We start from the raw sequence: 27,359 nt of genomic DNA on the forward strand, positions 1-27,359 counted from the left end.
TGGATAAATACTCTTGTGTGTGTGTATCTATACTATACTATATATACTCTTGTGTGTGTGTATCTATATCTGTCTATGTAGATGTATTATATATAAACACACACACACACATTATTTTAATCCCATATTGCTTACCAGTTTCTTTTTAGCCAATATCTCTATTCCAATATTCAGGCAATAAAAGAAGGAAGATGCTTCGTTTCAGTCCGCATCTACTCTTCCACCCATTTTAGTCTGTTTCTATGAAACGTTTATTGTAAACTTCTCCACTTACCTGTGCAATGTTATAGAATCTCTGCAATCTCTTTTCGTACAGCCATGTGCTGAACAGGTGGCTTTTACGTTAAGAAATAATAATTACGTAAAAAAATAATCTAGAGGAGTTGCAAGAGACAGTCGCAGTCAGCTGAGGTTTGTTTTGAGTCAAAGGTGTGGGGGGAGACTAGCGTCAGTGTTGTGACATCATGCCGCCTCCTCCCTTATTACACCTCCATGAGCAATTCAATCTGGTTGTGATCTTGATCGCATGCGCTCGAATGTTCCTATGAGCTGTTGGGACCAGCTGGAGCCGGGTGAAAGACTGAAGCACAGAGGGAGCCCATGTACCTGAGAGTCTAGGGGCCAGGCCATGAGTTATTACGGCCCTGGCTGTTTTAATGTATTTTCTTGCGTACACACAGCTTACCTTCCCTCACACAGACGTCTACAATGCGCTGTTTGCTGAATGTGCCAGTTGGTTGATTGTTCTGACTCACTCTGGCTAATTCATCATGAGTCCAAGTGAGGAATAAAAAAATTAAAATGTGGATGCTGATAGCATGCAAATAACGCTTTTAGAGCATTCAGGGGCATTTTGCTTTATCTCAGTAATCCCTACAACTATCTTGCAAAGGGGAGTGAACATTGTGCTTCCCAGGTCACAGGTAATGCTGCTGGGGCTGGGAGAATACCTGCTCGAAGGCCCCCTGTTGGGGCAAACTCTGGAGCATCCTGACTGACAACCAGGTCTTAAGTGGCAGACCACGATTAAGTTCCCTTTCCGTCCCGTAGGAGCGTGCGTCCTCGACTCATCCTTTACATATCCAGGGAGACAGAAGCAAGTGGGGATAACAGTCCCAGTACACCTGTGCCTGGTAAGTCTAGTTCCTTCATCAAATGCCTGGTGGAATATCCATTTGCCAAAGTCCTGCAGGGGTACAGGTGGGATGGGGGTGAATCTAGCCATTCCCCTTAGGACAGGGCGCCCCAACCTTTTTTGAGCCTGCTGGCACATTTGGAATTCTGACACAATAGGGTAGGCACAGCCACAAAATGGCCACCACAAAATGGCTGCCTCAGGAGGCAGAGCCAGCTGCAAAATAATTGACACAGGTTGCATTGTTATTATTATATTGTTCTTATATTGTTATATTGGTTTTTTTGACAGTTGTTGTTTGTGCTGTTTTATATTGTTATATTGTTGTTTGCCGCTCTGAGCCCTCTGAGGGAGGGCAAGGTACAAATTGATAAATAGAACTTGAGAAATTCAGCTTAGATCCTTGTGCCACTGTTGGCAAAGCAACATTTTTAAAAAGATAGATTTTTTTTGCTTAAAGCAGAAGAAAAACGACCTGCTCATTTGTGGATTTGAACAAGGAGAATAAGAAAATGGGACATAACAGAGCAAGTGTGAATCCTACTCATAATAAGAAATAATTGAATTATAATCTCATAATTGTAACTAGGGAGCAAGTGGTAAAATTTTAACTGCGTTTATATTTGGCACAGAAGAAATTGGGAGCTCTCCCTTTCCCCCTCATAGTACAATTGTGTGTATATATTTTTAGTTGTTTCCAAAAACAATAAGAACTAGAAATGCAAAAACAAAAATCTGCGCAGCCTATCAGAAACCTATCAGGAGCAGCAGTGGCGTAGTGGTTAAGAGCAGGTGTACTCTAATCTGGAGAAACCGGGTTTGATTCCCCGCTCTGCTGCCTGAGCTGTGGAGGCTTATCTGGGGAATTCAGATTAGCCTGTGTGCTCCAACACATGCCAGCTGGGTGACCTTGGGCTAGTCACAGTACTTCTGAGCTCTCTCAGCCCCACCCACCTCACAGAGTATTTGTTGTGAGGGGGGAAGGGAAAGGTGTTTGTAAGCCCCCTTTGAGTCTCCATACAGGAGAGAAAGGGGGGATATAAATGCAACTCTTCTTCCTGCTGTGCAAAATCCACCCCACCCACCTAAAACACGGGGGGGGGGGGCAGCAGCAAAGGTCTCAGCAGGCACTGTGGCACCCCCAGGTGTAATGTCACGGACCCTACTTTAGAGTCCGGTAGAATCTTGGTTTGGGATAGGAATTTGATTTGTGGGGGAGGGGATTGGAACAGGCCTCTGGCTTGCCTTTTAAAAATATGCACCAATTTCAATATCTTTATTTAAAGTTCAATTTTTCTTTTGCTTTTCCCATGCCTGAAAAGACATTTACCAAGAGTTGTATCTGGAAGAACTAACTGCTACGGAGCTGACCAATAAGCTGGCTGAACTGCTCAGCCTCCCAGCCAATCAAATCCAGCAGCTTTCCAGACAGGGACCTGCAGGAATTCACATCCTAGTGAATGACCAGGTATGGAGAAACCTTTGAGGACAGGGAAATTTGAGGACAGGGAAACCCTCCCCCTCTGAGCTCCTTCAAAATCTCTACAGCAACAAGAAACCTTAGATGTACTTGGTGCTACACAGCCGACTTCTCTGATATTTCACTAGAGAAAAAAAAAGGGGGGGGGGGGTCTTCCTATCTCCCAAACACCGAGACAAACACTGGTGACCCAAAGGGCTTGCCAGTCCTGCATATTTGGCAGTGATTTATTTAGGGATTTAGAGGTGACCCCTCTTCGCATGGTGGTTGTGGGAGATTTTGATGGAATCAGACCACAGCCTGAAGGACGAAGCTCTCCATTGCTCAGTTTGATCTCCCCTTGGACAGTGAGCGATTTCCTCACCTAATCAGCTGGCTCCTGTTGCCAGACCTAAACTCACACCACAGCAGGCTGACGGGTGATCTGGGCTAGCTCTGGGTCTTTGTATTCACTCCTTGAGGCCCTGGTCCTGTTAGCATGGCTCCTCACATGGGGTTTGTGCAAGCTTTCCTGCACCTTTGTTTCCATGCAATGTCTCTGTGGCATCCATGCAACCAAACCCGGGTGGACTGGCCCTCCAGCCTTTTCAGTTGCTGCTGTGGCTCAGGTCTGAACTGAGCAGGCCCTACACCACTGGCAGCATTACCCAGACTGGTTGGCTTAGGTTTTTATGGCGCAGTGTCGGCCCCTGCGCATATCACCCAGGAGCTGTGGTTTTGCATGGGGGCAAGGAATTTACATAGACAGTTGTCTTGCTTTGAGGCCACACATAGCAGACCAGGTTAGGCAGAGAAGTAACGAATGTCACTCCGCAGAGTGCATCGCACGTGCATGCATGAGCCAGCTATATCACTTGTGTCAAACTTCAGTCTGTAACAAGACCTACAGAGGCAGCTGCCTGTGGAAGTGGCTTGGTGTGTGTGTGTGTGTGTGTGTGTGTGTGTGTGTGTGTGTGTGTGTGTGTGTGTGTGTGTGTGTGTCACTATTCCTCCTGCCACCAGCCTCCTGTCCCCACCTGGTTACCCCCTATGTGCTTGCCTTCATTGCCTCTTCTCTCCAATGGGGGACTAGACCACCAGAGCAGAGCTAGTCAGGGGCAGCATTTCTCAACCGGATTGAGAGCCTGACCTCAATTAGGAGGCTGACCACTGATGAGTCTGAAGTACCTCTTTCAGTCGGCAGAGAGGGCTGAAAGGGGAACACACAGAAAAGCGGAAGCTCCTGGCTGCCTTCCTCAATTCCTAAAATTAAACAGAGAAGTGGGTGCCACTGGACTACCTGTTCAGAGCCTGGCTGCCTCTCTGGGTTTCTTTTCTCCATCTCCGGTGCCCCTGTCTCTGTGGGCAGATGGACAATTAGCCGCAAAGAAGAGACAGCAGAGAGAAGCTGCCTGAGGCTGGAGAAAGGTGGCCAAGGACTCTTGCAGAGAGGCTGCCTGTGGCTGCTTCAGACAGGATGGTTGAAATGTGGGGCCAGATAAACACCCAGGCTGTCTCCAGAGAAAGCCTCTGCCCATCTGGACTCGGACTCCCATTTAAGGTGACACAAGACCTTGTCATTTTGATGTGGGTGAGGTGAAATAAAGGCCCATGGGGCTTAACTAGCCAGTACTTGTCAGCCAGTGAAAGTCATGCCAGCCAGAGGGACCATGAATGTGTGAGCCAGATTGCCAGAAACCCAGTGCAGGGGTGTGTGAGGTCCTTCTAGTGCACAGAAATGAAACTGAGTCCACGGGCAGATTCTGGCTGCTGAAACAATTTATCCTCTCCTGCTGCATTTGCATCATCAATATATCTATTTCTCAACATGGCCCATCTCTGGATACTTACATCCACAGATAGGGGCCATGCTTAGAGCAAAAGATCTTTCTACAATCTTGTGGGAACCTCCAGCTTGCTGAAAAGTGTGGAAAGTGGTTTAAACATTAGGGAGGGGTGTTTTAAATAGACCATGCACCTCCACTGACCCGGTCTCACCCACACTAGGCAGACAGTGGGCAGAAATTAGGAACTGGAAATCATGCCAACTCCAGCCACTACTTTGTGAAGCACATAAACAATTATTACATAGATGAGCAGGGAAACAGTAACAGCAATGGGACCGTCTGGCCCCATATGTCCCACGTCGGTCTCTGTGCTCGGCAGAGGCCAATCTACTGGAGATCCCCGCCCCCTCTATGATGCGGCTGGCCTCCACTAGGGCCAGGGCTTTTACGGCCCTGGCCCCTGCCTGGTGGAATGCTCTTCCTCCAAGGCTGTCCGAGTTCTGCTATGGACCTAAATGAATTCCGCAGGGCCTGTAAGACCGAGTTATTCCGCCGGGCTTTTGGGGAGGCTGGCTGCTGATAGGTGCCCATTAACAACTAAGATCCGCTGTTCCCCTCTCAGAGTTAGAGGAGTTAATGGTTGAACGCCATCTGTTTTAAATATTTATGGATTTGGAGCGCTGCATTTTAACTGGTATTAATTTTTAGCATTTTATCCTGTTTATCCACTTGCCTGTAATTATGTTGTAAACCGCCCTGAGCCCTTTGGGGGAGGGTGGTATAAAAGTGGAATGAATGAATGAATGAATGAATGAATGAATGAATGAATGAATGAATGAATAAATAAATAAATAAGAGCCACCACCTCCCTGCCCCATTGCTGATGAACTGGCAGTAATGCATGTGGGATCTCCATCCCCTCCCATTCCTGCCATGAAAGCCAGAAGTGTAGCAGACACCAAAGAAGGATCCATTGAATACTTACTGTGAAGGGTCTTTCTACTGTAGGTAAGGGAGACATCTTAGATGGTGTCTTCTCCACCAATAGCAAGGAGGCAGGAAGTAGTTTTAACTTTTAACGGGTCACTTCCCCTTCTTTGCCCTCGAGGCCATTTTCCGTCAGTATTCTCATGACCTAGTAGTTGGTATCTGGAAGTGACCGTTTAACCAGTTCTATAACTTGAAACACTAATAACTATAAAAAACATAACTTATGAGGCTCAGCGAATTCTCAATTCAAACACTCATTCATTCAGGCTAGCATCGGGGATAATGGAGACCAGGGGGGGTCAAGATGTCTCCCTTACCTACAGTAGAAAGACCCTACGAAGTAAATTATTCAATGGATCCTTCTACCTTGGGTAGGAGACTTTATCTTAGATGGGACCCCTCGAGCAGTGTCTAACCAGGGTGGAGTCTCATTACTCCCCGATGATGTGTTTCTAACACCCTCCGGCAGAATGCTTTCTCTGCAGCGGCTAGGGAGTTCCGTTTGTCATGTCTGGAGAACGTGGAAATCGAAGACCACGTGGCGGCTTTAAATCTCTCTTCCACTGAGGATATGTTGCGGTATGCAGCGTTGGTTGCTGCCTACCTCCTGGTGGGGTGTTACAGTGATACCAGATGGAATCCCAAGTGCCTACCCGCTTTGTGAGCTATCTATGATGGTAGCTTTGAGTGTGAGATTACTTATCGCCCTTCCGTTGACATAGGGGCCCCTATGTTTGGCAAGGCAATGTTGATGAAGAGGGTTTCAGATTTGCGTATGCCCTCAGTCCTGATTATGAACGCTTTGAGTGCTCGCCGGACGTCTAGGGTATGCCACTCCTTCTCTTTTGGATGTGAGGGGTTAGGCATGAAGTTAGGCACCACGATTTCCTGTTGAAGATGGAATTTGGACAGAACTTTTGGTACAAAGACTGGGTCCAGACGCAGTATCACTTTATCTTTGTGGAATATGCAGAATTTTGTGTTGATGGATAGTGCTCTCAGCTCTGAGACCCTACGTGCCGAGGTAATGGCCAGGAGAAACAAGGTTTTCATTCTCACCCACCTTGGGGGGGATAGTTTGGATGAGTTCGAAGGGGTGTTTGGTCAGAACCCGTGAGCACCGCGTGGAGTAGCCATGGCCGAAACCTGTGTATAGGCCGATTGGATTTGTGAGAGTTTCACACCTCACCAAGAAGTTCACTGCGTCTATGTGGCTGCACCCAATTGTGTTACCCTCTGCTGATCTACACACCGTCGATATTGCTGAGATCTGTCTTCTCAGTATTGGCGCATGAGTCCCTTCTCGAATCCTTGTTGCAGGAACTATGGCCAATATGTGGCGGATGGAAGGGGGCCTCAGGGTCAGAAGTCTCTACCAGCACTGTAGTGAAAGAAAGGTTCTCCATGAGGCATTGTAGATGTTGATAGTTGACCGTCTGCGGGCTGCCAGGATGGTATTAGTTACACCGCCTTAGAGTAGCCTCTCTGACTCAATTTTCTCCGTTCACATGCCAGGCAGTCAGCTTGAGCCAACCTGGGTCCGGATCTGAGAGAGGCCCTTGCGTCAAGAAGGTCTGCTGTGGAAACCGGTAGTGGTAAAGGTGTTTCCTACTGACATCTCTAAGATTGTGGAGTACCCACGGTCTCTCCTAGGCCATTGTTTGTACGATGAGTATGAACTTGTGCCTTTTCCGCTCTTATTTTTTTAAGTAGAAGGCGCGTGATGGCCGAGGAACGGTGGGAACGCGATATAGGAGTTCCCTGTGGCCACAGTGCATATGGCATCCACCTCCAGAGCACTCTGGTGAGTGTATCTGCACATGAAGAGCTGCAGCTGCTTGTTTTCCGCTGTGGCAAACAGGTCTACCTTAGGTTGGCCGAGGCGTCGGCAGATCCATTGGAATACCTCTGGGTTCAACCTCCATTAAGCTTTCCTGGACTTGCTGCCCTCTTAGTCCGTCTGCTTTGTCATTTTGTATTCCCCGGATGTAGTAGGCTTCTATAGACAGGAGGTGTTTTTCCATCCAGTTGAGGACCCAGCGCTTCCTTGTACAGCCTTAGGGTTACTGACCCTCCCTGGTTGTTGAGGTATATCTTGGTTGAGATGTTGTCTGTTCTCACTATCAGGTGCTGCAGTGTTATTTCCTTCTGAAAGTGTTGTGGTGCCAAGAACACTGCTTGCGTCTCCAGCAAGTTGATTGGAAGCTTCAGCTTCCTGCTTGGACCACTTGCCTTGCACGAATTTCTGATTGAGTGTCGCTCCCCAGCCCGATAGGCTCAGGTCTGTGAAGATTTGGGGCCTTTTTGTCGTGTAAAGTAGCATCTGCCCAGTTGGAGGTTGTCTTTGTTTGGCCCACCACTTCAAGCTGTCTCTGACCTGCGATGTCAGTTGGAGTCTTCTGTCTCTTTTTCTGATGATGTCGAGGAGGCTGAGAATGGCCTTAAGAAGAGTTGCAGTGGTCTTGCATGTAGCCTTGCCCATTGATTGAGATCGGTTACCGATATCAACAGTCCCAGTAGACTTGGCAGTTGGAGCAACGGCCGGTTTGCAGCCGACAGAAGTGTGGATGTTGCCTTTATTATTCTTGTGATTTTTTTCCGGTGGGATAAACGGGTGCATTCTTTGTAGGAGTCTATGATTGCTCCCAGGTGTTCTAATTTCTGTCTTGGGATGAGGGAGCTTTTCTCCGTGTTTACCAGAAAGCCGTAATGTTGAAAAGTTTTCTGTACTCTGGCGATGACCCTCAGACCTTGTTGTTTGGTTTTTGATCTTACTAGGAGGTCGTCTAAATAGGGGTGGATGTGTATCCCCTCTTCCCTGGAAGCTGGATGATGCGTTATGGGGAACCCAACGGAGAATGTTCTGGGGGCTGTGGCCAGCCCGAGCGGTAATGTTCGGAATTGAAAATGAAGCTTTTCCTACCGTGAACCTTAGGAATTTTCTGTGGGCAGGATTGATGGGGATGTGTAGGTAAGCCTCCAGGAGATCCAGGGAGGTGAGGAATTCCCCTCTGGTCTTAGGGCCAGAGCGATGGATCTCAGTGATTCCATTTTGAATTTTGGGAGCCGAATGGTGGTTGGCGTATCATAGGTTCCAGCACTGCCCTGCAGTCCCCGTTAGCAACAGGGACTGTAAAAAAAAGTCCTAGCAAATAGGTTCCTAAGAATTTCTCCTGTGGGGGAACGTGTTCCACTGCCCGAATTTGCAGGAGGTGTTGTACTGCATTTTTTGCTCTTTGGGCTTTTTCTGGGTTCGCTGAAAGGGGGGACGGGACAAAGAGGTGTCGGGGGAAGCTGGTAAACTCGATTACATAACCCGTTGCGATCACCTCTTGTGTCCAGTGGTCGACATGTGCGGCTTGCCAGGTTGGGAGGAAGTTGGACAGCCGCCCCCCCACCGGGATATCCCGGGAGTCATTGTTTGTTTCCACCTGGTTTAAAGGGCTTTCCCTGTTTGTGGAAAGGCTTAAATGTAGGTTTGGCACGAAAGGAGTTCTGATTGTGCCATGCGGGACGATTGGTCTCCCTGTTAAACCTAGGTAGTGTTTTCTGGGATCTGAATGTAGTGCGATTTCCCTGGGCAGAGTTCCTATCCTGTCTGACTGTCTTCGGCATGGCTTTCTTTTGGTTCTTTCGTTTGAATTAATACCTGTTCTAGTTCCTTGCCAAAGACGTGTTCCCCGTAGTAGGAGTAGGCTGCTACTGCATTCTTGGAAAGTATGTCGGCTTGCCATGGGCGCAGCCAGGCGTTCTGCAGCCTGGCCACCGTATTAGAGGCCATTGTTCACAGCGCCATGGCAATCTGGCGATCTAGTGTTGCGTCTGCTATAGAGGAGCATTAGCTAGGAAAACCCTTTCAATCCCTTCTCTGATTGCTGTGTTTTCTGCAGGGATCATCTCTAGGATCCGTTTAGAGCCAGGCCATGGCAGCTCTGGACACAGTGGAAGCGAAGGCATTGAAGTGCCTTAATGGCGGCAGCCAGCCAGTCGTGGGACCTGCGTAGGGCAGCTTCTGATCTCCTGTCTAAGGGGTCCTTAATATTACTGTCTCCTTCCTTCGGCACCAATGCCCCAGAATGCAGGACTGCCACTGGGGCCCTCTCACTGAGGGGACTTTTAACATGGCCATGAAATTGCTGTGGTAGTGGGTATATACTTTTATAAGATGGCGGCAGCCCCTTGCGGTTAGTGGGGTTGAGCCATTCGCGCTGAATGCGCTTCACAAAGAAATATTCCGGCACCGGGAAAACACAGGCTTCTGAGTCTTGTGAAGAAGTAACTGGGTGTCTCCCTTAGGGAAGCCTTTGATGGGCTTTGAGGGTTTGTCAATTTGGTCAGGGGTAGGGGGTTCTTCGGCGTCTGCTTGGTCGTGCAGGGCCAGGGCCGAGACCGTTTTCTTTATCAATAATTGGATATCTTCCTGTTTAAAGAATTGTGGGGATTGTTCAGCCGCTTCAGTAACTGGGTCCTCCGTATCTGAGAATCTATCCCCCTCCTCCTGTATCTCCCCTCTCACTTTCTTCCTCCTCCTCCTCTTGTGAAACAAGAGGATCTCTCTATCGATGGGAAGGGGCTATTGTATTTTTATTTCTAAGTATTTGAGACTGAGGTCTGTTGGCCAAGAAGCGCGTTGTTCCCTTGCGTCCAAGACTTTTTCAATTTGTTCCTGCAGCATTTGTGCAAAAGCAGCAGGGGGCGCCTGTTGCCAGGCCATCAGTTCACTGTTAGCAGACTGAGTTTGCCCTGGAGCGTCTTGGAGCTCCGTTTCGCTTTCCTCCCCACCGCTCTCCCGGGGCCCCGGTACTTGCCCTTGCTGGCTATGCGCTTCTTCTGCCGCCTCCGCGGTAGAAATCCCGAAAAGGTAAGGGTGATCGAGTGCCTCGAATCCCTGTCAGGGTAGGAGAGACTTCGTCTGGGAACCCGCCGCTTCGGCTGACTCTATGTGAGGCGTCAAGCTCCCCGGCAGCGTCGTTTTCTTTGCCTTCTTGGGCGTCGGGGGTCCCTCCGCGCGCCCGGCTGCCTTTACTCACGCCCGTTTCGGACGTCGAACTTCTTAAGCCCCTTTTGTAGCCCTGAATTAAGCTCTGTGACCGAACCGCGAAGTCTTCTCGTGGCGGAAGTGCGTGGGCCCGAAGCGCCATTTTCGCAAATGGTCGGGATCTTCTCGTTCCCGCCTTTTTTGCCTCCGGGCAAATTCGATCAGGAGTAGGTTTGTGGGGGATTTTTAGTTCCCCCTTTGGTTGCCTGAAGATTTGCGCTAAAAGCCGGTAACAAGCGTACCAGAAATCACACACACACAGTTGAGAGTGCGAGAGCCTCTAAAAGCACAGCCTCCCTGCTAGGCAGGAAAAAATACTGACGGAAAATGGCCTCGAGGGCAAAGAAGGGGAAGTGACCCGTTAAAAGTTAAAACTACTTCCTGTCTCCTTGCTATTGGTGGAGAAGACACCATCTAAGATGTCTCCCACCTACAGTAGAAGGGGAGATGCACCTTCTCCTGCTATGTGAGCTGCAGGGGCGGGGGTGACAAAGCAGGCACAGTAGGTGGGAGCTGCAGCCACTACCCACCATCACAAGAGCTGTGGAGGCAGAAATGATGCATGTAGGCAGCAAATCCAGAAGCTCCCACTGCCCCACCCCCATGGACCTCAGAGCTAATCTGCAGAGATCAGCTCCCTTGCAGAAAATGGATACTTTGGAGGGTGGCCTCCAGAGCATTGCACGCCACCGAGGTGGGTCCCTGTCCTCCCCAAAACTCCAAGAGTTTCTCAGCCTAGATCTGGCAACCCTCCTCCTCTCCCCCGCCCCCCCACCCGATCCCTGCCAGGTTGTACCTGGCCATTCTACCCAGAGGCACCTTGTAGCCCACCAATGTGTCTTCTGCTTGCTTTGTAATCTAGGGGATAAAGTCTAAAAGGTCTTACTGAGAGAGTAAAAAGGAGCTGCAGATCTCTCCTTACCTGCTGAACTGGCACCGTGCTGTGCTCACTCTGGGCAAGCATAATAGTCATGAGCACTTAGCTTGGCCATAGACAAGGGTTGCCAGCCTCCAGGTAGGCCCTGGAGTTCTCCCAGAATTGCAACTAATCTAGAGTGATCACTTCCCCTGGATAAAATGGAAATTTTAGAGGATGGACTCTGTGGTATTACGTCTATGCCAGGGGTGGCCGGTCTACGGTGCTCCAGATGTTCATGGACTACAATTCCCATCAGCCCCTGCCACGCTGACCTCCTCCCCATAGTCTGCCCTCAAATCTCCAGGAATTTCCCAACCTGAAGCAGGCAACTCTAACCATCTAATCTTGCATTTGCTCTCTTGTTTGATTTTCAGATGGTCAGAAATCTCCCAGATGAGTCATGCTTTATAGCATCCGTAACAAAAGGTAAACATGGTTCCTGTGTTACTTTGAAAATATACAGATTAATTGGGGCATACGCTGGGGTGGGGGTTGAGTCCACTTCTTGCAGTGAAAGAAGATACATCGTCTGTGGGATCCAATTTTGCAAATGCGCAGCTTATCATTTTGAGCTTTGTGCACAGAAATGGCACAGATCTGATATCTGTCTGCCAGCTGAGGATCACACTTCATGCATCCAACAACACAAAAGCTTAGACTTGCAATTGGGTAATATGTGTGATGCTCTGGAGCAGGGGTGGCCAACCTAAGGCGCTCCAGAAGTTCATGGACTACAATTCCCATTAGCTCCACCAGGGCAGGGGCTGATGGGAATTTTAGTCCATGAACATCTGAAGCGCCATAGGTTGGCCACCTCAGCCTGGAGTTTGCTACTCCATAAAATGAGAGTTGGGAAAGAGTATATTAAAGGCACAGGTTAGGGTGAGGGCAAGTTTGTTGGGAAGGTGCCCCAGATGGCTACTGTTTGCCTTGCTGGGGAAACTTACATGTAGCCCATAGTTGCAGATGGGTTGCAGACCCCTGATAATTAAGTCCCCAGGTAGGAACTCCTAGAACGCACCCTTCGAGAGTCCCATGGACAACACATGGACTTTGAAATATGGGAATCGGTTCTAGAGTGACAGAATTTCCAGGGATTCAGGCCATGGCTCCATACAACAAAAACACCCTCTGTTTCAATCCCTTCACTAGTGACAGGTTTTCTCTCCTGTCTCACTACAGCACAGAATTCAGAAGGCTATCACTTAGTTCTGAAATAGACTGGGATCTTCCAGAAGGCTTGCTGTTGAACCGCAAGAACAGTGCCAACGCGGATGCAGCGAAACCAACACCGAGCTCACTGTGTCCTGAGATTTCCCAAGGAGAGACCCTCCAACATCTGGAACTGAAACTGCTTCCCCCTCATTGGAGGACAACTGTCAAGTTTGCCATCTTGGCTCAGAAAATTGGCACAGCTGGGGTGCTGCAGAAATACTGTTAGTGGACAGAGGAAACAGCAGAGAGTTGCCACAGTTATCAAATCAGATTCCAGGTCTCCATTGCACAGGGCAGAATATAGCGATCTCTCTGAAAATAGCACAGGCTTTTTAAAAAAGCATTGATTTTTTTTTAAATATGGAACTTGTTCAGGAGTCTCCCTCAGCTGCCAATTGTTTAAACTGTTGTTTATCAAACATAACCAATGGATTGTTGCTTGGGCTGAGCCCCCCATTTGCCTACTTTCTGCCTCCTGTCCCCCTCCCACCTCGCAAGGAAAGATATCCACTCTATACAGCTGTCTCTGAGTCTAGGCACCTGCAAGGACCTATTCAGTGCACTCTGAATTTAGACAACCTAACAAACCACAACTAAGTCCCCCTTTCAAAAACTGCCATTATAACCCATTTTAGTAGCCAGATGCCAACAGATTTCTTCTGTCATTTCAGACACAACTGTTTTTACTCACAGGTGCTAACGTAAAAACTGCTTGTGTCCTATTGGCATTCCAGGGCTCAGCCGTGGTTTATGAAAACTGCTCTCTTGTTTTCAGTTTTTCCTTGCACTTTTGAGTCGCCGCTGTGTGCTGTTTAAAATGCCCAGAGCGCTTCTGAAAGGGCAGCTTTCCCCCGGCCTTTTTCCGTAGTGCACTGTTTTTCACTGTAAAAAAACCCACGTTCTGACATTCACGCTGTAGCACAGCAGCAATTCAGTGCACTCAAGTGCTAGTGACATAGCAATCCAGTGCTATATCACCAGCATTTGGATGCACTGAATTGCCATGCTGCTACAGCACAAATCTCAGAATGTTTTTTTAAAAGGTGAAAAAGTACATGCTGAGGAAAAGGGGTGGGGGGTGGGGCGGGCCAGGGAGAGGAAGCAGTGCTGTTTTCAATGGCCGGAGGGCTTCAGAGACAACTCACTGATGGATTGAAATGAGCTGTACGAAATGCCCGTCACTGTATTGCTTTACTTGGAAACAGGCCAACAATGGTGATATCTGGTTTAGAATAGTAACCTGAAAGGCGATGTGCTGCGATGACTAAATCCTAACCTTAACTCTCATGCCACCCAGTAAACCTTGAAAGCATTCAGACATCACAGGTAACTGGAGTTTGACCTCTCCACAGTGATTTATCATGAGGTCTGAAAGAAGCCTAGTGCCAAGGTATAAGATGCTAGATCTTGCAACTGTTGCCCCAAAAGAGGGTGGGGTAATTTTACAATATTCAAGACGCCCATCCAAGCATAATTTGGGTATATCTGCTCAGGTAATACAAAGATTACGGAGCTTAACTCTCCTCATTCTTCTTGCAAGTATATCACCGAAGTGTCCTTTACCTCCAAGTCGCTGAAATAATTCACCTGTCTCTGGCTGTGCAGCTGTCTGAACGCCACTAACTAGCCCACATTGGAGCTGACCAGGGAGTTGGCCTGCTTAGATCTGGCTCCTCTCCTGTTCTCTGACTTCCCCAACCCACAACTAAAGGATACATTGATTGATCTGTTGAAACATGCGGACAATTCTTTAGGCCACCACACCTCCCCACCTGCCTTGGTGGTTCCGTTTATCAGTTGTGGATGCCAGGAGGCCGTCCGGGGCTTGTGTAGTAAGAGGCCATCGGTAGGTGCTTCTCTCATGGGAGGGAAGGCCTGATGCCGGACGGATCCATCACTGCCATGATGTATAATGGAGATGTGCAGGATGAGCAAGCATCACACAACTGCGGGGAAGAGCCCCATAATATATTTCCTAAAACATCAAATGCTCTACATTTCTGATCATTTCCAAAGTAGGCCAGTTCTCCCTAACAGTTAAGAGGTACAGAAGCTTTGAAAACCACCATTTCCTACCTTTGCTGAATGCGTTCAGATTACAGGAGATAAAACCTCCATTTTTGCCACACTGTTCATCAAATATTGACAGCTACTTTCCAAGCAAGTTGCAGCTGACTCTTGCTTTACAGTGTATCTGCAAACACAAACAACTTGACCCCACTTTATTCTGAACCAGTAACTTTTGAAGAAAAAAAAACCCCGAAATTTTATATGCCCTTCTGCCACTTAGATCAATTTCCAATTGTATTATCTGCAATATTTTGTTCAAAAATATTTGTTTTGACATTGCTGTATTTGTCGAAGCCTTTTATATTAAAATGGTTAGTGTGAAATACAGCTGTGTCTTACTGCCATCTACTGGGTAGGTCTTTTAATGGCTTCAAATTGTTCAGCACCATAGGGGTGAAGCAATGTAGTTACAACTAAAGATGTCGATTTTTATGTCAGATAACATCATGCATTTGTGCAAACACAGGCAACATGCTTATCCTTAGGCACAGAACAGGACCTGAGGCCTGTTGATAGTATAACCATCTCTTTGAAACACCTAGGTCACGATACAAAATTCAGTGTCTGCATGGGACATGCGTAGCCAGTGGATATGTCTGCAAATCTACAGAACCCTACAGAGCAAACAATGAGGATAAGGCTGCTGTATGCACAAAACTGACCTGGCTGGATCAGAGCTGCAGTCTTTTAGCTCACGTGGCCATGTGAAATCTGCTATATTACCTTTTATAGCTGCTGTATCACCTTTTATCTCCTATATCCTAAGTGTACATCTCAGAATATAAACTGAGAATGTGGCAAATGGCTGTATTAGGTACATTTGTTGGAGAGGTATGATTGGATGTAACTACCAGCCAGATATGTGGTCTGCTCTGCAGCAAATCTGGGTCCCTTATGTGTAATGTGTGAAACAAGCCCCAGGATCACTTTGGCAAAGCCACAGTAAATGTGGAAACACACAAAACTGGCTTGTCTTGAAGCAAAGCAGCCTGGCTTCCCTCCGTAGAGAAAACCAGCGATCCTGACAATAGTTACCATCTCACATTACCAGATAAGGCAACATGGTCTTGTTTATTCAAAAACAAATGCTAGGTAATAACTTTTAAGACTAACTCAAACCAGAAGACCAACCAAAAAAAATCCAACTGGGGGTCTCGGGCTGAGCCATCAAAAGGTAGGTGGGCATTATAAATAGGCTGAACAAACAAAAAACAGCACAACAAAACATGCAGGCTTTAAGTCTAAATGTTTTTTAGGGAGGGGCTGAAGGAAATCTCTCTGGCCAGGATATTGAGGCCTCTCTGTCAGTATCCCCAGCAGAGTACTTGCTGACCCCACAATCACACAGCATGCAATTGGTGCTACCAGTTCTGCTCCTGGCAGGCTGGGAAGGAGCAAAAAATAGAGGCCATCCAATTGAAAACATGATCAAACCCATGATGTGAAACAGAACACAAAAAGCCCTGCTTCATTTCAGGCCAGAGACACGTCACCAACTAATGGTTTTGATGCTTTTCAATTGGATGGCTTCAATTGTTTTTTTGTCTCGCATTCCTGGCATGTAACTGTAGTTGCCACACCCTCTGCCCACTGAAGTCAGCAAAGCTGGTGTGGGCCTTCAGTTCATGGCGTGAGAGATGCTTCAGTCTCCCTGATCCTTTTTAAAACATATCCATCCTATTGAAGGGTTCTCAAGAACTGAAAAGGGTATGGATTGATGGACCCTATTTTTGTTGGGCTTTGGGAATGCAACTCATTAGACCGCGTGCGTGTGTGTGTGTGTCTAGTTTATGAAAGTGTCTTCTAAGGAGCAGCAGTGGCATAGTGGTTAAGAGCAGGTGTACTCTAATCTGGAGGAACAGGGCTTGATTCCCCGCTCTGCTGCCTGAGCTGTGGAGGCTTACCTGGGGAATTCAGATTAGCCTGTGCACTCCCACACACGCCAGCTGGGTGACCTTGGGCTAGTCACAGCTCTATGAAGCTCTCTCAGCCCCACTCACCTCACAGGGTGTTTGTTGTGGGGGGGGGGGAGGGAAAGGAGTTTGTAAGCCCCTTTGAGTATCTTTACAGGAGAGAAAGGGGGATATAAATCCAACTCTTCTTCTAACTGAATTCTTGGTTGTATTTACGATGCTGCTGGATTCTTGCTTATTTTTGCTGCAAACGTGGCCACAGCTCTGAAATACTACTTCCAGAATACCTCTCGGGTATTAAAAACTTCAGCAATAATGGGTTTTCTATATTGTGCATCTCTTTACTTTTTGCTGTAACAAATTACATTTTTGTTAAAGAGTTAGTGGCTTGGTTGTAATATAAGTCTGGTAGATTTTATTTCCTATTCGTTACCCTGCATCTGTGGCTGGCATCTTCAGAGGTGCATCACAGAGGGAAGTCTGTTTCATACTGTGTCTAGTAAGAAGGGAAAGTTTAGTGGGGTATATTGTCCATGTCCCAGGGTGGATATACCCCACTAAACTTTTCCTTCTCACTAGGCACAGTGTGAAACAGACTTTTCTCTGTGATACACCTCTGAAGATGCCAGCCACAGATGCAGGTGAAACGTTAGGAACAAGATCTACCAGACCGCGGCCACACAGCCCGGAAAACCCACCACAACCAGTTGAATCCGGCCATGAAAGCCTTCAACAATACATTTTTGTTCTTTGAACTCAGTCACAGAATCGATTGCCCAATCCTGACCCAGATCTACCCATGGGTTGTATTTTAAAAAAATCCCATCTGAAGAGCAAAGTTAATTACAACTTCTGCTTTTTTCTCCTCCAACCATAGTTACCATATTGTCCTGCACAGCCACAAAATGCCAAGGATTTGGATTTTTCTTTTTTTTGCAAGTTTCCCACAATACAAATTTAGCCAGGATTACAACAATACTGTAATATGGACAAGAAAAAAATAAAGATTAAGCTACATGTATACAAACATATTTATATATAGTTTTGCTTTCAGATAACTGGCATCCACACTTGAGTGTCCAGGAAAGGGGAAAGCACAAAGTATGGGATCATTAAAACATTTTACAGATTTCTCTGTGTAATATGTTGTTAAAGGGCTGAAAGGCAAAGTGCCAACCTATGTGTCCAATGTATTTGTCCACAAAGAAATAGTCTGGTGATTAATTTTCTTAAAACATACACTGGCCAAAAGTACCCAACACCAAGCAACTTGTGAGAAGAATTGTGTTCAAAGTTGTATTTTTAATTTGGCATAAGAAGCCAATAAGAGTCATGAAGAAGGGTGACCTAAATATTTTATTTAAAAAATCGCCAATCCTGTCCTTGAGCTCACCAAGAACAAAGTATATTTTTTGTTTAATAAAAGATGCTTTAAGAATGAAACTTTGTCATGGATTTCCTGGTGGAATTTAACCATCCCCAGAACTGTGGCAGGATTCACAGGAATGGCTTAGATTGCAGCAGCAGGATTCTGCCATCCTACAGGAAACTGCAACAAAAGAGTCCAAGCTGTGGCCGGCCAGAACCCTTGAACATCTCCGCAGCATCTTTTCTGAATTCTGGCCCCAAACCTCAGCCAAGTGAACAGACCACAAATTAAGACTTCAGACCCTTCCCCAAATCCTTCCCTCTTTAAAAATGACACTCTAGTTAAGGAACCATCACAAAACCTTCCCCTCCCCCGCCGCCTTTATCTTCACCAACCCCACAATAATCATGGCCCAGCCATGTCTGTATATTCAATTAAAAAAAACTTTTATAAACTTAAAAAAAACATGGGGCAAGGTTAACCCATAGATGTTCTTTGGAAAGGGTTTCAATATTCTGATGGGGTTGCATTACACCTTAAGAATACATCAAATTCTATTGGTTCTGCTGCTCTCCACAAGCCCAAGGTTCTTCAGATGCACATTCCTTCCCTTCACCTTCCCTCCATCTGCAAGGGCACAGGAAATGACACGCTGCAAAGTAACGCCTTCCAGAACATAACAGGATATGGCTGAAGACGGACAGACAGACACACAGAATGAATGCTTCCCCGATGAATAACCCACTACTGTGTGGGCACAAGATCAGATGACAATGCAATTTTGGGTTTTCTTCCCTGGCTTCTAATAAATAAGGAAGAAAGGGGGCAGCAGTGCTAACTAGCAAAATTATAATAACAAATCTTCTGCTGACTGCAATCCTAGAGTGAGTTGCACCTTTCCAAATGTACTGGTTGAGGAGCGTGTTCACTCTGCTGAGTGCTGCATGGCCAGTGTTGAAGTAATCAGGCTGAGCAGCTGGAACTGAAAGGAGCAGGGAAAACTCAGATTTTTTGTTCATTTAGATAACAGATTTGGCACATCTTGTGAGAACAGATACTGATCACAGGATATTACATTTTAAATCTTCCCAACTTGCTTGGCCCTCCTTTAGATCTCGGCAGCTGCATCAAGTACATTCCAGTCTACTTCGTACGCCAACCTGCTCACCGATCAGAGAAGGGTCAGGCCAAAAATCTTCATTTTTAGTACTTTTTTAAAAAGTCCCTTATGGAAGTTATGGTCCCAAAACTTTTTTTAAAAAAAGTCATTGATGATTGGGAGAGGTAAGATGGTTAATATACATTCCTACTTTCAAGACAGACACATAGGATTAGTATTGCAAAGGTAGCAGATGAGCCTGAGAAATGCCTTGCTGGACTGGGCTCAGCTAACCTGACTGTAACAGCGGTCAGCCTCATGCCTCTCAGACGCCCTCTGCTTTCAGCGTCCGTTCACCAAAGGTACTCTTGCTTCAGAATATGGATTCATAAATATCATGACTTGCAGGACCATTTTTGCACATGTACAAGAGGGATTATCAAGATCCACAAGGCGCAAAGTGGTCAGCTGCATTACTGCAGTCAAGGCTCTGCTCCCAACCTGTGTTCGATCCCGATGGAAGTCGTCTGCAGGTAGCCAGCCCAAGGTTGACTCAGCCTTCCATCCTTCTGAAGTTGGTAAAAGGAGCATCCAGCTTGCTGAGAGTGACGGGTAGACGACTGGGGAAGGTGCCGACAAACCACCCCATAAACAAAGTCTGCCTAATAAATGTTATGATGTGACATCACCAATGGGTCAGAAATGACCAGTTGTTTGCACAGGGGGTGGTGGGGTGGTACATTTCCTTTTTAAACAAGGAGGAATGCTTAGACTACATTTTACCCAATGCTTCTGGTCTTGTTCTTTTAGCTGGCCGCTATGTCTGAGATTTCTGCACCTTATTCAACTTGTAAATGTTCTTCACAATTGATAGTATACCCAAACATTGTATAAAAATGGGTTTAACAGTGTAAGGGTATGGTTATTAAAAATGGACTCGTGCAGCTTATGTGCTGCATGTTCTTTAGCTGGGATATTTGTGAGCTTGTCTCTCCTGAGAGGTCGGGTTTTCTTTAAAAAAAGGAAAATAATCTCTATTAAAAAATCATGATTTTATCACTTCAACTCATTTCACAATTGTGTTTTCAAACCTTGGCTTGATGGCAAAAGACATCCCCCCCCCCCTTTCTGTTTTTGTTTTAGAAAAATGAACTCGACATATATCTTACGTTCAATAATTTCATACAATTTCAGAATTAGACATTTAAAAACTGGCGGTTCTGAGGAAGAAAGAGGAAAGGAAACAAAAGAAAAATAAATCAGACCTGACGTTACAGATTTCTAGCTTTATCGTCACAACAATCTAGGAAGCCTCTGAGTCAAATGCTACGAAACAAGGAAGAGAAATCGCTGAACCTTCGACATGAGCATGCTCAGTGTTTGTGCCGGCATGGAAAACGAAGAAGTACAGAAGCGCAGGAATCAATATCTCACGATGGCCGCTGTTTGAACATTCCCTTACACAAGGATGATATTTCTGAAGTAAAAAATAGAACCACAGGGTTATCGTGTTTTGCTTACTTCTTCCCCTCTTGACAGTGGAGACAGGATTCAGAGTTTATTATTCTTGTTCCCTTCCCTCAATTATCACGCCCGTTCTCACCCCTGTGGTGAAGAGAGGGGCCATTTTGCCGTTTCTGGTATCAAAAGGCCCTGACCCCACCCAGCCAAGCAGCAGCAATTCTTCCGATCTGTATGACGATCCCCCCTCCCTATCTTCTCTCCCCACCCACCCCCACGATTTTTTCTGAGCATGCCCAGTAGGAATGGTTCATAATTATATCAATCCACCTAAAGGGGAAAAAAGGAAGGATCTCACTGATCCAGCTCCCCAGCTCCACAGTCCTTCTGCTGGCTGGAACATGTAGGTAGGTGTGTGTATGTGCACATGTGTATACGTGTGTGAGAGAGAGCTTGCATGTGTGTATGTACACACTATCACGTGTAGTCGAGTGTGTAGCTATACGGCAAAAGGGAGGACCCAGTTCTGTAACCAGCCCCCGAACACCCTTCTTTGCGTTCCTTTCCAGTGGCCCTGGCAAAGGACCGCCAGCAATACTTTTCCATGGAGAGACTGGTGTTTGCTGTTACTTCTAGGAGGGCAATTTAAATACTCAGTTATTCATTTTGCGCAGAGTAAACCGGCTCCCGCGTCATAGGATGATGCAACATCTGCAGAAGCGTTGTCTGCTGCCCCCCACAGATGGCGGGGGGGTCACGGGGGCGAAGTAGGCGTGGACTTTAATATTGGGTAAGTGAGTCTGAAAAGACAAACACAGAGGATTTTTTTGTTTAGGGGAGCAACCAGAAAACTTGCCATAACAGAGTTGGATGAGTGTAGAGGAGAGCTGGGAGACAGAAAATGATTGGCCCCGCCCACCTTCCCATCCACACAGCATCCATAGGTGGAGAGGTACTGTGATGCCCCCTGAATTCTGTATTCAAGTCAGTCTTTAAATAAATCAGGAGACGTGGTGCCCTTGTCTACACATGCCCAGGAGCATTAATTACTTCCAAAAAGCAGCAGCCATGGAAGCGCTGCAGGCCTCTCCCCACCCGGCAGGTGAGACTCTATGATTCACCCAAGGGTTCCTGCTCACGGACTGAAGACCGCTGACCCAGGCAGCTCCTTTAAAAAAGCACTCATGAAACTGCAAGGAACTACAACAGCACCCATGTATTTTTACACACATAATTTTACCCTGAGTCTCTTGATTCCTGCCCGTGTGATCTGTTGACAGTCATACAGTTCTATCCTCTCCAGGCTGTGGCAGCTCTTGAGATGTTCCAACGAGGCGTCTGTGATCAGAGGGCAGTTGTCCAGCTCGATCACCTCCAGTCGGTCGTGAGCACAGGCGCCGTTGCCGAGGTGGCGAATCCCGTCGTCGGTGATCAGCTCGCAGTGTGATAAGCTCTGCCGCCATAAAGGAATCCCAACGACAAAAATTAGGAAGGGGAACAAGTTTGAGGCATTTGCAAAACCCCTTTCACACTGCTGTGCAAGGTGACTGATGCTATTTCAGTCAAGTAGGTGGAGCTTAAACATACACCCACAGGAATCCCCAGCTGTCATGTCCCATCCAGAATTTTTTTCCACAACCCTTGGAACTGTTGGGATTACTCTGTTTCAAGGGCTCTGGCTGCTAAACAGATAACACAGAGACAGAACAGAAGGCCTCTCTGCCAGCAGGCTCCATTCCTTCCTTCTCTTTACCCTCAGCTTCATTCCACGTGTCATGCTGACCCAAGAGTCTCAATAAATGTCTCCTCTGCCACCGCCTCCATCCTCTCCACAGTCAGCTGCAGCTCGGCTAATTTGTTAATGGCCAATCTTGTAACAAACCCAACCCCTGCGACTCTTTCCTTTATCACTGCCCTCTTCCTCTACTTCCATCTCCTCTACTGTATTGGCGCTGTCATACCATCAACTAGTTCCATTACGAAAGCCAGCGTGGTGTAGTGGGTCAGAGCGGCAGACTCTGATCTGGTGAATTGGATTTGTTTCCTTGCTCCTACACATGAAGCCTTCTGGGTGACCTTGGTCACAGTCCTCTCAGAACTCTCTCAGCCCACATGGAGGCAAGTAATGGCAAACCACCTCTGAACATCTCTCGCTTTGAGAATCCCATGGGATTCTGTGACTTGATGAAGCTTTCCACTGCCAGCTCCACTTAGAATCTCTGCAAAGCTTTACACCTGTCCAATGCGTTTCACATGCAGTTACATTGGAAATCCTTGCAACAAACGGTTGGGAGTGGGGAGCTAAAGCCAAGGAATGGGAGCTTGCACAAGTATACCGAGTGATGTTTATAGTTGGGGCAAGATCTGAACTGAGGTCCCTTGGTGAAAAGAATGAACCGCAACTAGGTTGCACCTGATCTAAAAAGGCTTGGCTGGCTTCCCTGATTAACAAAGCTGCTGTAACTTTCACAGTCCTACTCAGTTCCTACCTGGCAGAAAGACCTACCTCATAAGATTGGTATGAAGGAGGGTGAGCCAAGACTGAGGCTGAGAGATTCTTCGCACATCAGAAGTGTGATGTGTGCATTATTTAGGCATGCTGATTTACAGCATAGGAGCCAGTTCATTTTTCTTCTCCAACCTTTCATGTTCCTTAAAAATCCAATTGACAAAACTGTTAAAACACGACCGTGATGTGCAAGTAAGCCCCTCCGAGACTCACCAAAACCTGGAGCCGGGGACAGTGTATAGAGAGTTGGATTAATGTGCTGTCTGTTATCTGGAAAAGACAATAACAACAAAGACACACGTGAAGACGGCTGCATCAGGCCCCGGAAAAATCTCGAAAGAGAGCACTTCGTGCAATCTTTTCTGAACCAAGGGTACACAAAGTCACTTGAATACAGACTAGTTGTATTTCACTGTTCAAAGATCCTGATGATACTCTACTGACCTATGAACTCAGGTCTTGATTTTTTAAAGTATGAAGACAATCCCATGAAGCTAGTAAATCATGGCAAGAATCCTCAGAAAGGTCTGCTCCTGCCATTTCCCGTTCTCTGACTTGCTCTCATATGGAGAAGAAAGCAGATCCACTGCTTGGCTGAAACCTTTTCTGCATGTACCATTTTACGACGTTTTCAGGTTGGAAATAAAAAGTTTCCTCCGTGGAGTTCTGCACTGTCCCCCGCTCCCATTTTGAAAATGTTTCCAACACTTTTCCGCTGTTACTTTTGAAAACACTTTTCTAGAGTTTCTTTTCGTTGAAACGTTTCTGAGCTATACCCTTTCTCAAGGAAAGATGACAGGAAGACGTGAATCAAAACTGCCACTTCCTGACCCCCTCCCTGGTCAAGTTCTCTTTTAACATTAAAGAATTGTACTTTCCCATGGCATGATTGGGAAACCAAATGATGGGCACAACTTTACAACAAAAGTGGTGCCGATAGGTGTCCGGAGCATATATAAATGCTCTTTTAACAAACTGCTATGTTTACTGGCGCAAACAATAATGGTTTTCATTAAGGCAACAAATAAGGGAAATTCTTTAATATTAAAACAGAATTGGCACTATTTTAAAATGTGTTCATGCGCTGCTGCAACTACCACTGCAGCATGCATGACCGCATTGTCACCTTTCCATGAAAAACGGTATAGCTTCCTTCATGGAGCAGTCATATTTGAAACCTTTAATCTTTCATGTTGAATAGCCTAGCCGTTTTTCACGCCTCTGTGTTGTCAACGATTTCCCCCTTGGTGCTAATTTTTCATGTCCCTCACCTCACTCCTTTCCCCCTCTCCTCTTTATTTTCACCATGTTGTGTGGGTTTGGGGTTTTTGTTTTTTTTTGCTGTTTAGGTTGAATCAATGAAGGAGCAATTAAATGGATCTAAAGAGCATCGAAGCAATAAATCAAGGAAAAATTGTTTCAACAAATAAACAAAACAAAACCCCCTCATGACAGCCATGAAATGTTAAGAGGAGGTGAGTGTGGACAGACATCATGGTAAGGGGGGGGGGAGGGTCAAAAATGTTATGGAAATGTTCTAAGCGACTTGTGTGGAAAAGGGCATAGTGGTCCAGTATTTCCTGGTCTTGAGATGGTTCAGGATAAGATTGTCTGAGAACCAGTAACCAAGACTTCTCTATCTCTGACAAGTGTTTGGAAGGCCTTTCTGGAAATTATGGAAGTCATATAAATGACACCAAAAAGCAATAGCCCCACACTCCCACCTCTCCTACCAACATGGAGTACAAAAGAATATTTGCCCTGATAGCACTGCACTAAGAATTCTTTCTGTTCCACAAGCAGTAGTTCAGGAAACTCTCAATGAAATGTTATTAGATGACACATTTTTAATTTTGCTACACATGTCAACAGCCATAGTTCATCTCCGCTAACATAATCTTCGTAAAACCTGACTGTTAAAAAGAGAGATAACTAAATGGAACTCATGTTCCACAGAAATATGACAGTATGGTCAGTTGAGGGGCAGCAGTCAAGAAAATTGTATGCTTCAGCATTAGAATACAGTCTTGAACAAATATGAGAATTATCATTCATTTTTACATGTTGCCTTCGTCAAAACCATTATTTTGTGCATTACTGAACATGATACAAGTGCATTTGTCGTTCATTAAGCGACATTCAAACAGATGGAGGAAGAAGGGCGAGGTAGGCACTAGGACCCAGGCAGAGCATTCTACAACAAAGTCAGTCTGCAATGCTTTGTTCTGTGGTGAGGAATGCATAACCCTATCATCTTTCTGTAGAACACCTACTCTTATGTCTCAACTTTAGAGCTACAAGAATTTCAGAGACATTTTTTCCTGAGTGATCAAGATGTTGGGGAGGCATCCCTTTCAGCACCCCCCCCCCCATTGGGGGTGGGGGAATGGGCACACTTTCTTTTCTAATGATATAGGAGCAGCCTAAAAACAGAAAGCATGACTCACAGACTTCTGGTTTCTGTGTTTTGGAATGTACAGAAAGAACTTGCAAACTGGGGAAATCTTGGCCCCTGTGTCTACTACACTGACATTCTTAATTTTAAAAAGGAACAATTACCTGAACACATTCTTCCAGATCCATTTTTTCTAGCTCATGACAATTCTGGAGATAATAAAAAAAGAAACACAGCATTAAGCATTCACTATGTTCATAAAAGAACAGGCTATTCAGGTTCTTCTTTTTTCAACCCAAGGTTCCGTCCTTCCATCAACACAATTACTATGCTGAAAACTGCTTCATGCACAGCAACACAATCCAGAGGAAGGGAGGGCGGGGGAACTGCTCTTGGCGCTTGCTGTGCTGGTGTTTGCCCACTCCACTGGTGTGAGTGGCACTTACGCCAGCAAGGAGGGCAAACAGGGAGGGGGCTGAGGAGCACCACAGTGCCCAATCCGGAAGTGGGCTCTGGCCTCAGAGCTGCGCCAGGCTAAACTGGCCACTGGTGAAGCTGGCGGCAGGCTAGTGGTCTTCCTGAGGGTGGAGCCAGCCTTCATCAGCTTCCATCGGGTGTTTGGCCAGGGAATGTCCCCAGCGCAGGAGATAGACTTACTTTGCCATCCTTTTGGCAAAGTCTGTTTGCTGCAATGGGGGCTTTTCGGGCAGCTGAGAATTTCCTTCTTTTTGCGCCCCCCATGCCGTGTGGATCCCCTCTGGAGGTGGTGTAGCAGTGGCGCCATCTCCAGCCCTCTGAATTGGGCTGTTAAGCTGACACACGAATAGTAAACTTTCTTTTCCAAATCGGAAAAAGAAATACAACTGATCAGACTCCCATGGTGCACTGGGCCCTCTGGAGACAAATCCATTCCGGCCAGTGTGAGCATAACCTGTCCTACATAACCTGCCCACCTGCCCAAGTTGAAGCCAGACTAACGCCAGTTCTGAAATTAGAATACATTCAGTTTGGTCATGCAAAGGTATTGACTGGAATAGTTTTTTCTGCTCCCATGAGTTCAGTTGTTTTGAGGGGGGATCCTTCGGTACTCAGTGAGGGTGTGGAAGTTAAAAAGCAAGACCAAGGCGGTATCAGAAGCTTCTTGTCTCACAGGCAGCCTCAGCTGTACCCCTTCATGGCAATGCTGGCCCTGGCGTTGGCCGTTGCCTCCTCAAAAAGCAAATGCATGCAGTCAAAGAGCAGCTTGAGTACACACTGGCAAGTATACAGTAAGCAAACCATGGAGTCAGAGACTTACCCGAGCCAGAGTGGTGAAGCCCACATCTGTGAGCTGAGAGCATCGGGCCACTTCCAATATTCTGCACAGAAAATAACATACGGTAAATATAACTGCCGACATTTGATGCACCGTAGAGCCTGTTTCTGAAATCCCACAAACATGATGCTCGCTGTCCATGCTTCGGTTTGTTTGTTGGGGCCAGGTAGTAATTTCTCACCTGCTGTATCTTCTGGGCTCACTTTGGCTAATAGCAATCCCTCTATACCAGGGGTCTGCAACCTGCGGCTCTCCAGATGTTCATGGACTACACATCCCATCACCCTCTGCCAGCATGGCCAAATGCTGATGGGAATTGCAGTGCGTGAACATCTGGAGAGCCGCAGGTTGCAGACCCCTGCTCTGTACTCATACAGAGAGGATAAATAAAGATCAGCAGGCACACTGAAACCAGGCATGTCTTTATTTATGTTAAAGGGTTTTTACACTGCTTCCCAGCACAACAATGGAACACGTTCAGAGGTAAGAAAAAATATTCAATATTCTCCACTTCTACTTGCTTGCCTCTGACGTCAGCTTAGGGACAGCTGAGGATACTCCTAATCATCCCTCTAATACCCCAGCACTCTCCAGTTGTCCCAACAATGCCTACCAAGCTTGTCCCTATTGTCTTCTAAGGGATTGATTCAAGTTGTTTTTATCTGAGAAACTGATTCTGGGCTTA

At 46.5% G+C, this 27,359-nt stretch overlaps 2 protein-coding genes across 3 annotated transcripts in view; one reads left to right on the forward strand and one right to left on the reverse strand.

The window, feature by feature from the left end:
- The window catches only part of LOC125444980 (transcription factor CP2-like protein 1), a 44,443-nt gene extending 31,761 nt beyond the window's left edge, over window positions 1-12,682 (forward strand). Inside the window, exons 12-15 of the mRNA XM_048517784.1 lie at window positions 1,051-1,133; window positions 2,458-2,603; window positions 11,703-11,754; window positions 12,511-12,682. Coding sequence (XP_048373741.1) covers window positions 1,051-1,133; window positions 2,458-2,603; window positions 11,703-11,754; window positions 12,511-12,548 — 319 coding nt within the window. The 3' untranslated portion in view covers window positions 12,549-12,682. The remainder of the gene's footprint in view (window positions 1-1,050; window positions 1,134-2,457; window positions 2,604-11,702; window positions 11,755-12,510) is intronic.
- Window positions 12,683-17,864: 5,182 nt separating this feature from the next.
- Window positions 17,865-27,359, reverse strand: part of FBXL20 (F-box and leucine rich repeat protein 20) — a 99,576-nt gene continuing 90,081 nt past the window's right edge. For both annotated transcript variants that reach the window (XM_048517321.1, XM_048517320.1), the window contains 5 exons: window positions 26,657-26,717; window positions 25,524-25,568; window positions 23,178-23,234; window positions 21,696-21,908; window positions 17,865-21,255 (listed from right to left, as the gene is read on the reverse strand). In XM_048517321.1, the coding sequence (XP_048373278.1) occupies window positions 21,148-21,255; window positions 21,696-21,908; window positions 23,178-23,234; window positions 25,524-25,568; window positions 26,657-26,717 (484 nt within the window). In that variant the 3' untranslated portion in view covers window positions 17,865-21,147. The remainder of the gene's footprint in view (window positions 21,256-21,695; window positions 21,909-23,177; window positions 23,235-25,523; window positions 25,569-26,656; window positions 26,718-27,359) is intronic.

Source organism: Sphaerodactylus townsendi, linkage group LG15 (assembly GCF_021028975.2).
Source record: "Sphaerodactylus townsendi isolate TG3544 linkage group LG15, MPM_Stown_v2.3, whole genome shotgun sequence".
Taxonomy (NCBI): domain Eukaryota; kingdom Metazoa; phylum Chordata; class Lepidosauria; order Squamata; family Sphaerodactylidae; genus Sphaerodactylus; species Sphaerodactylus townsendi.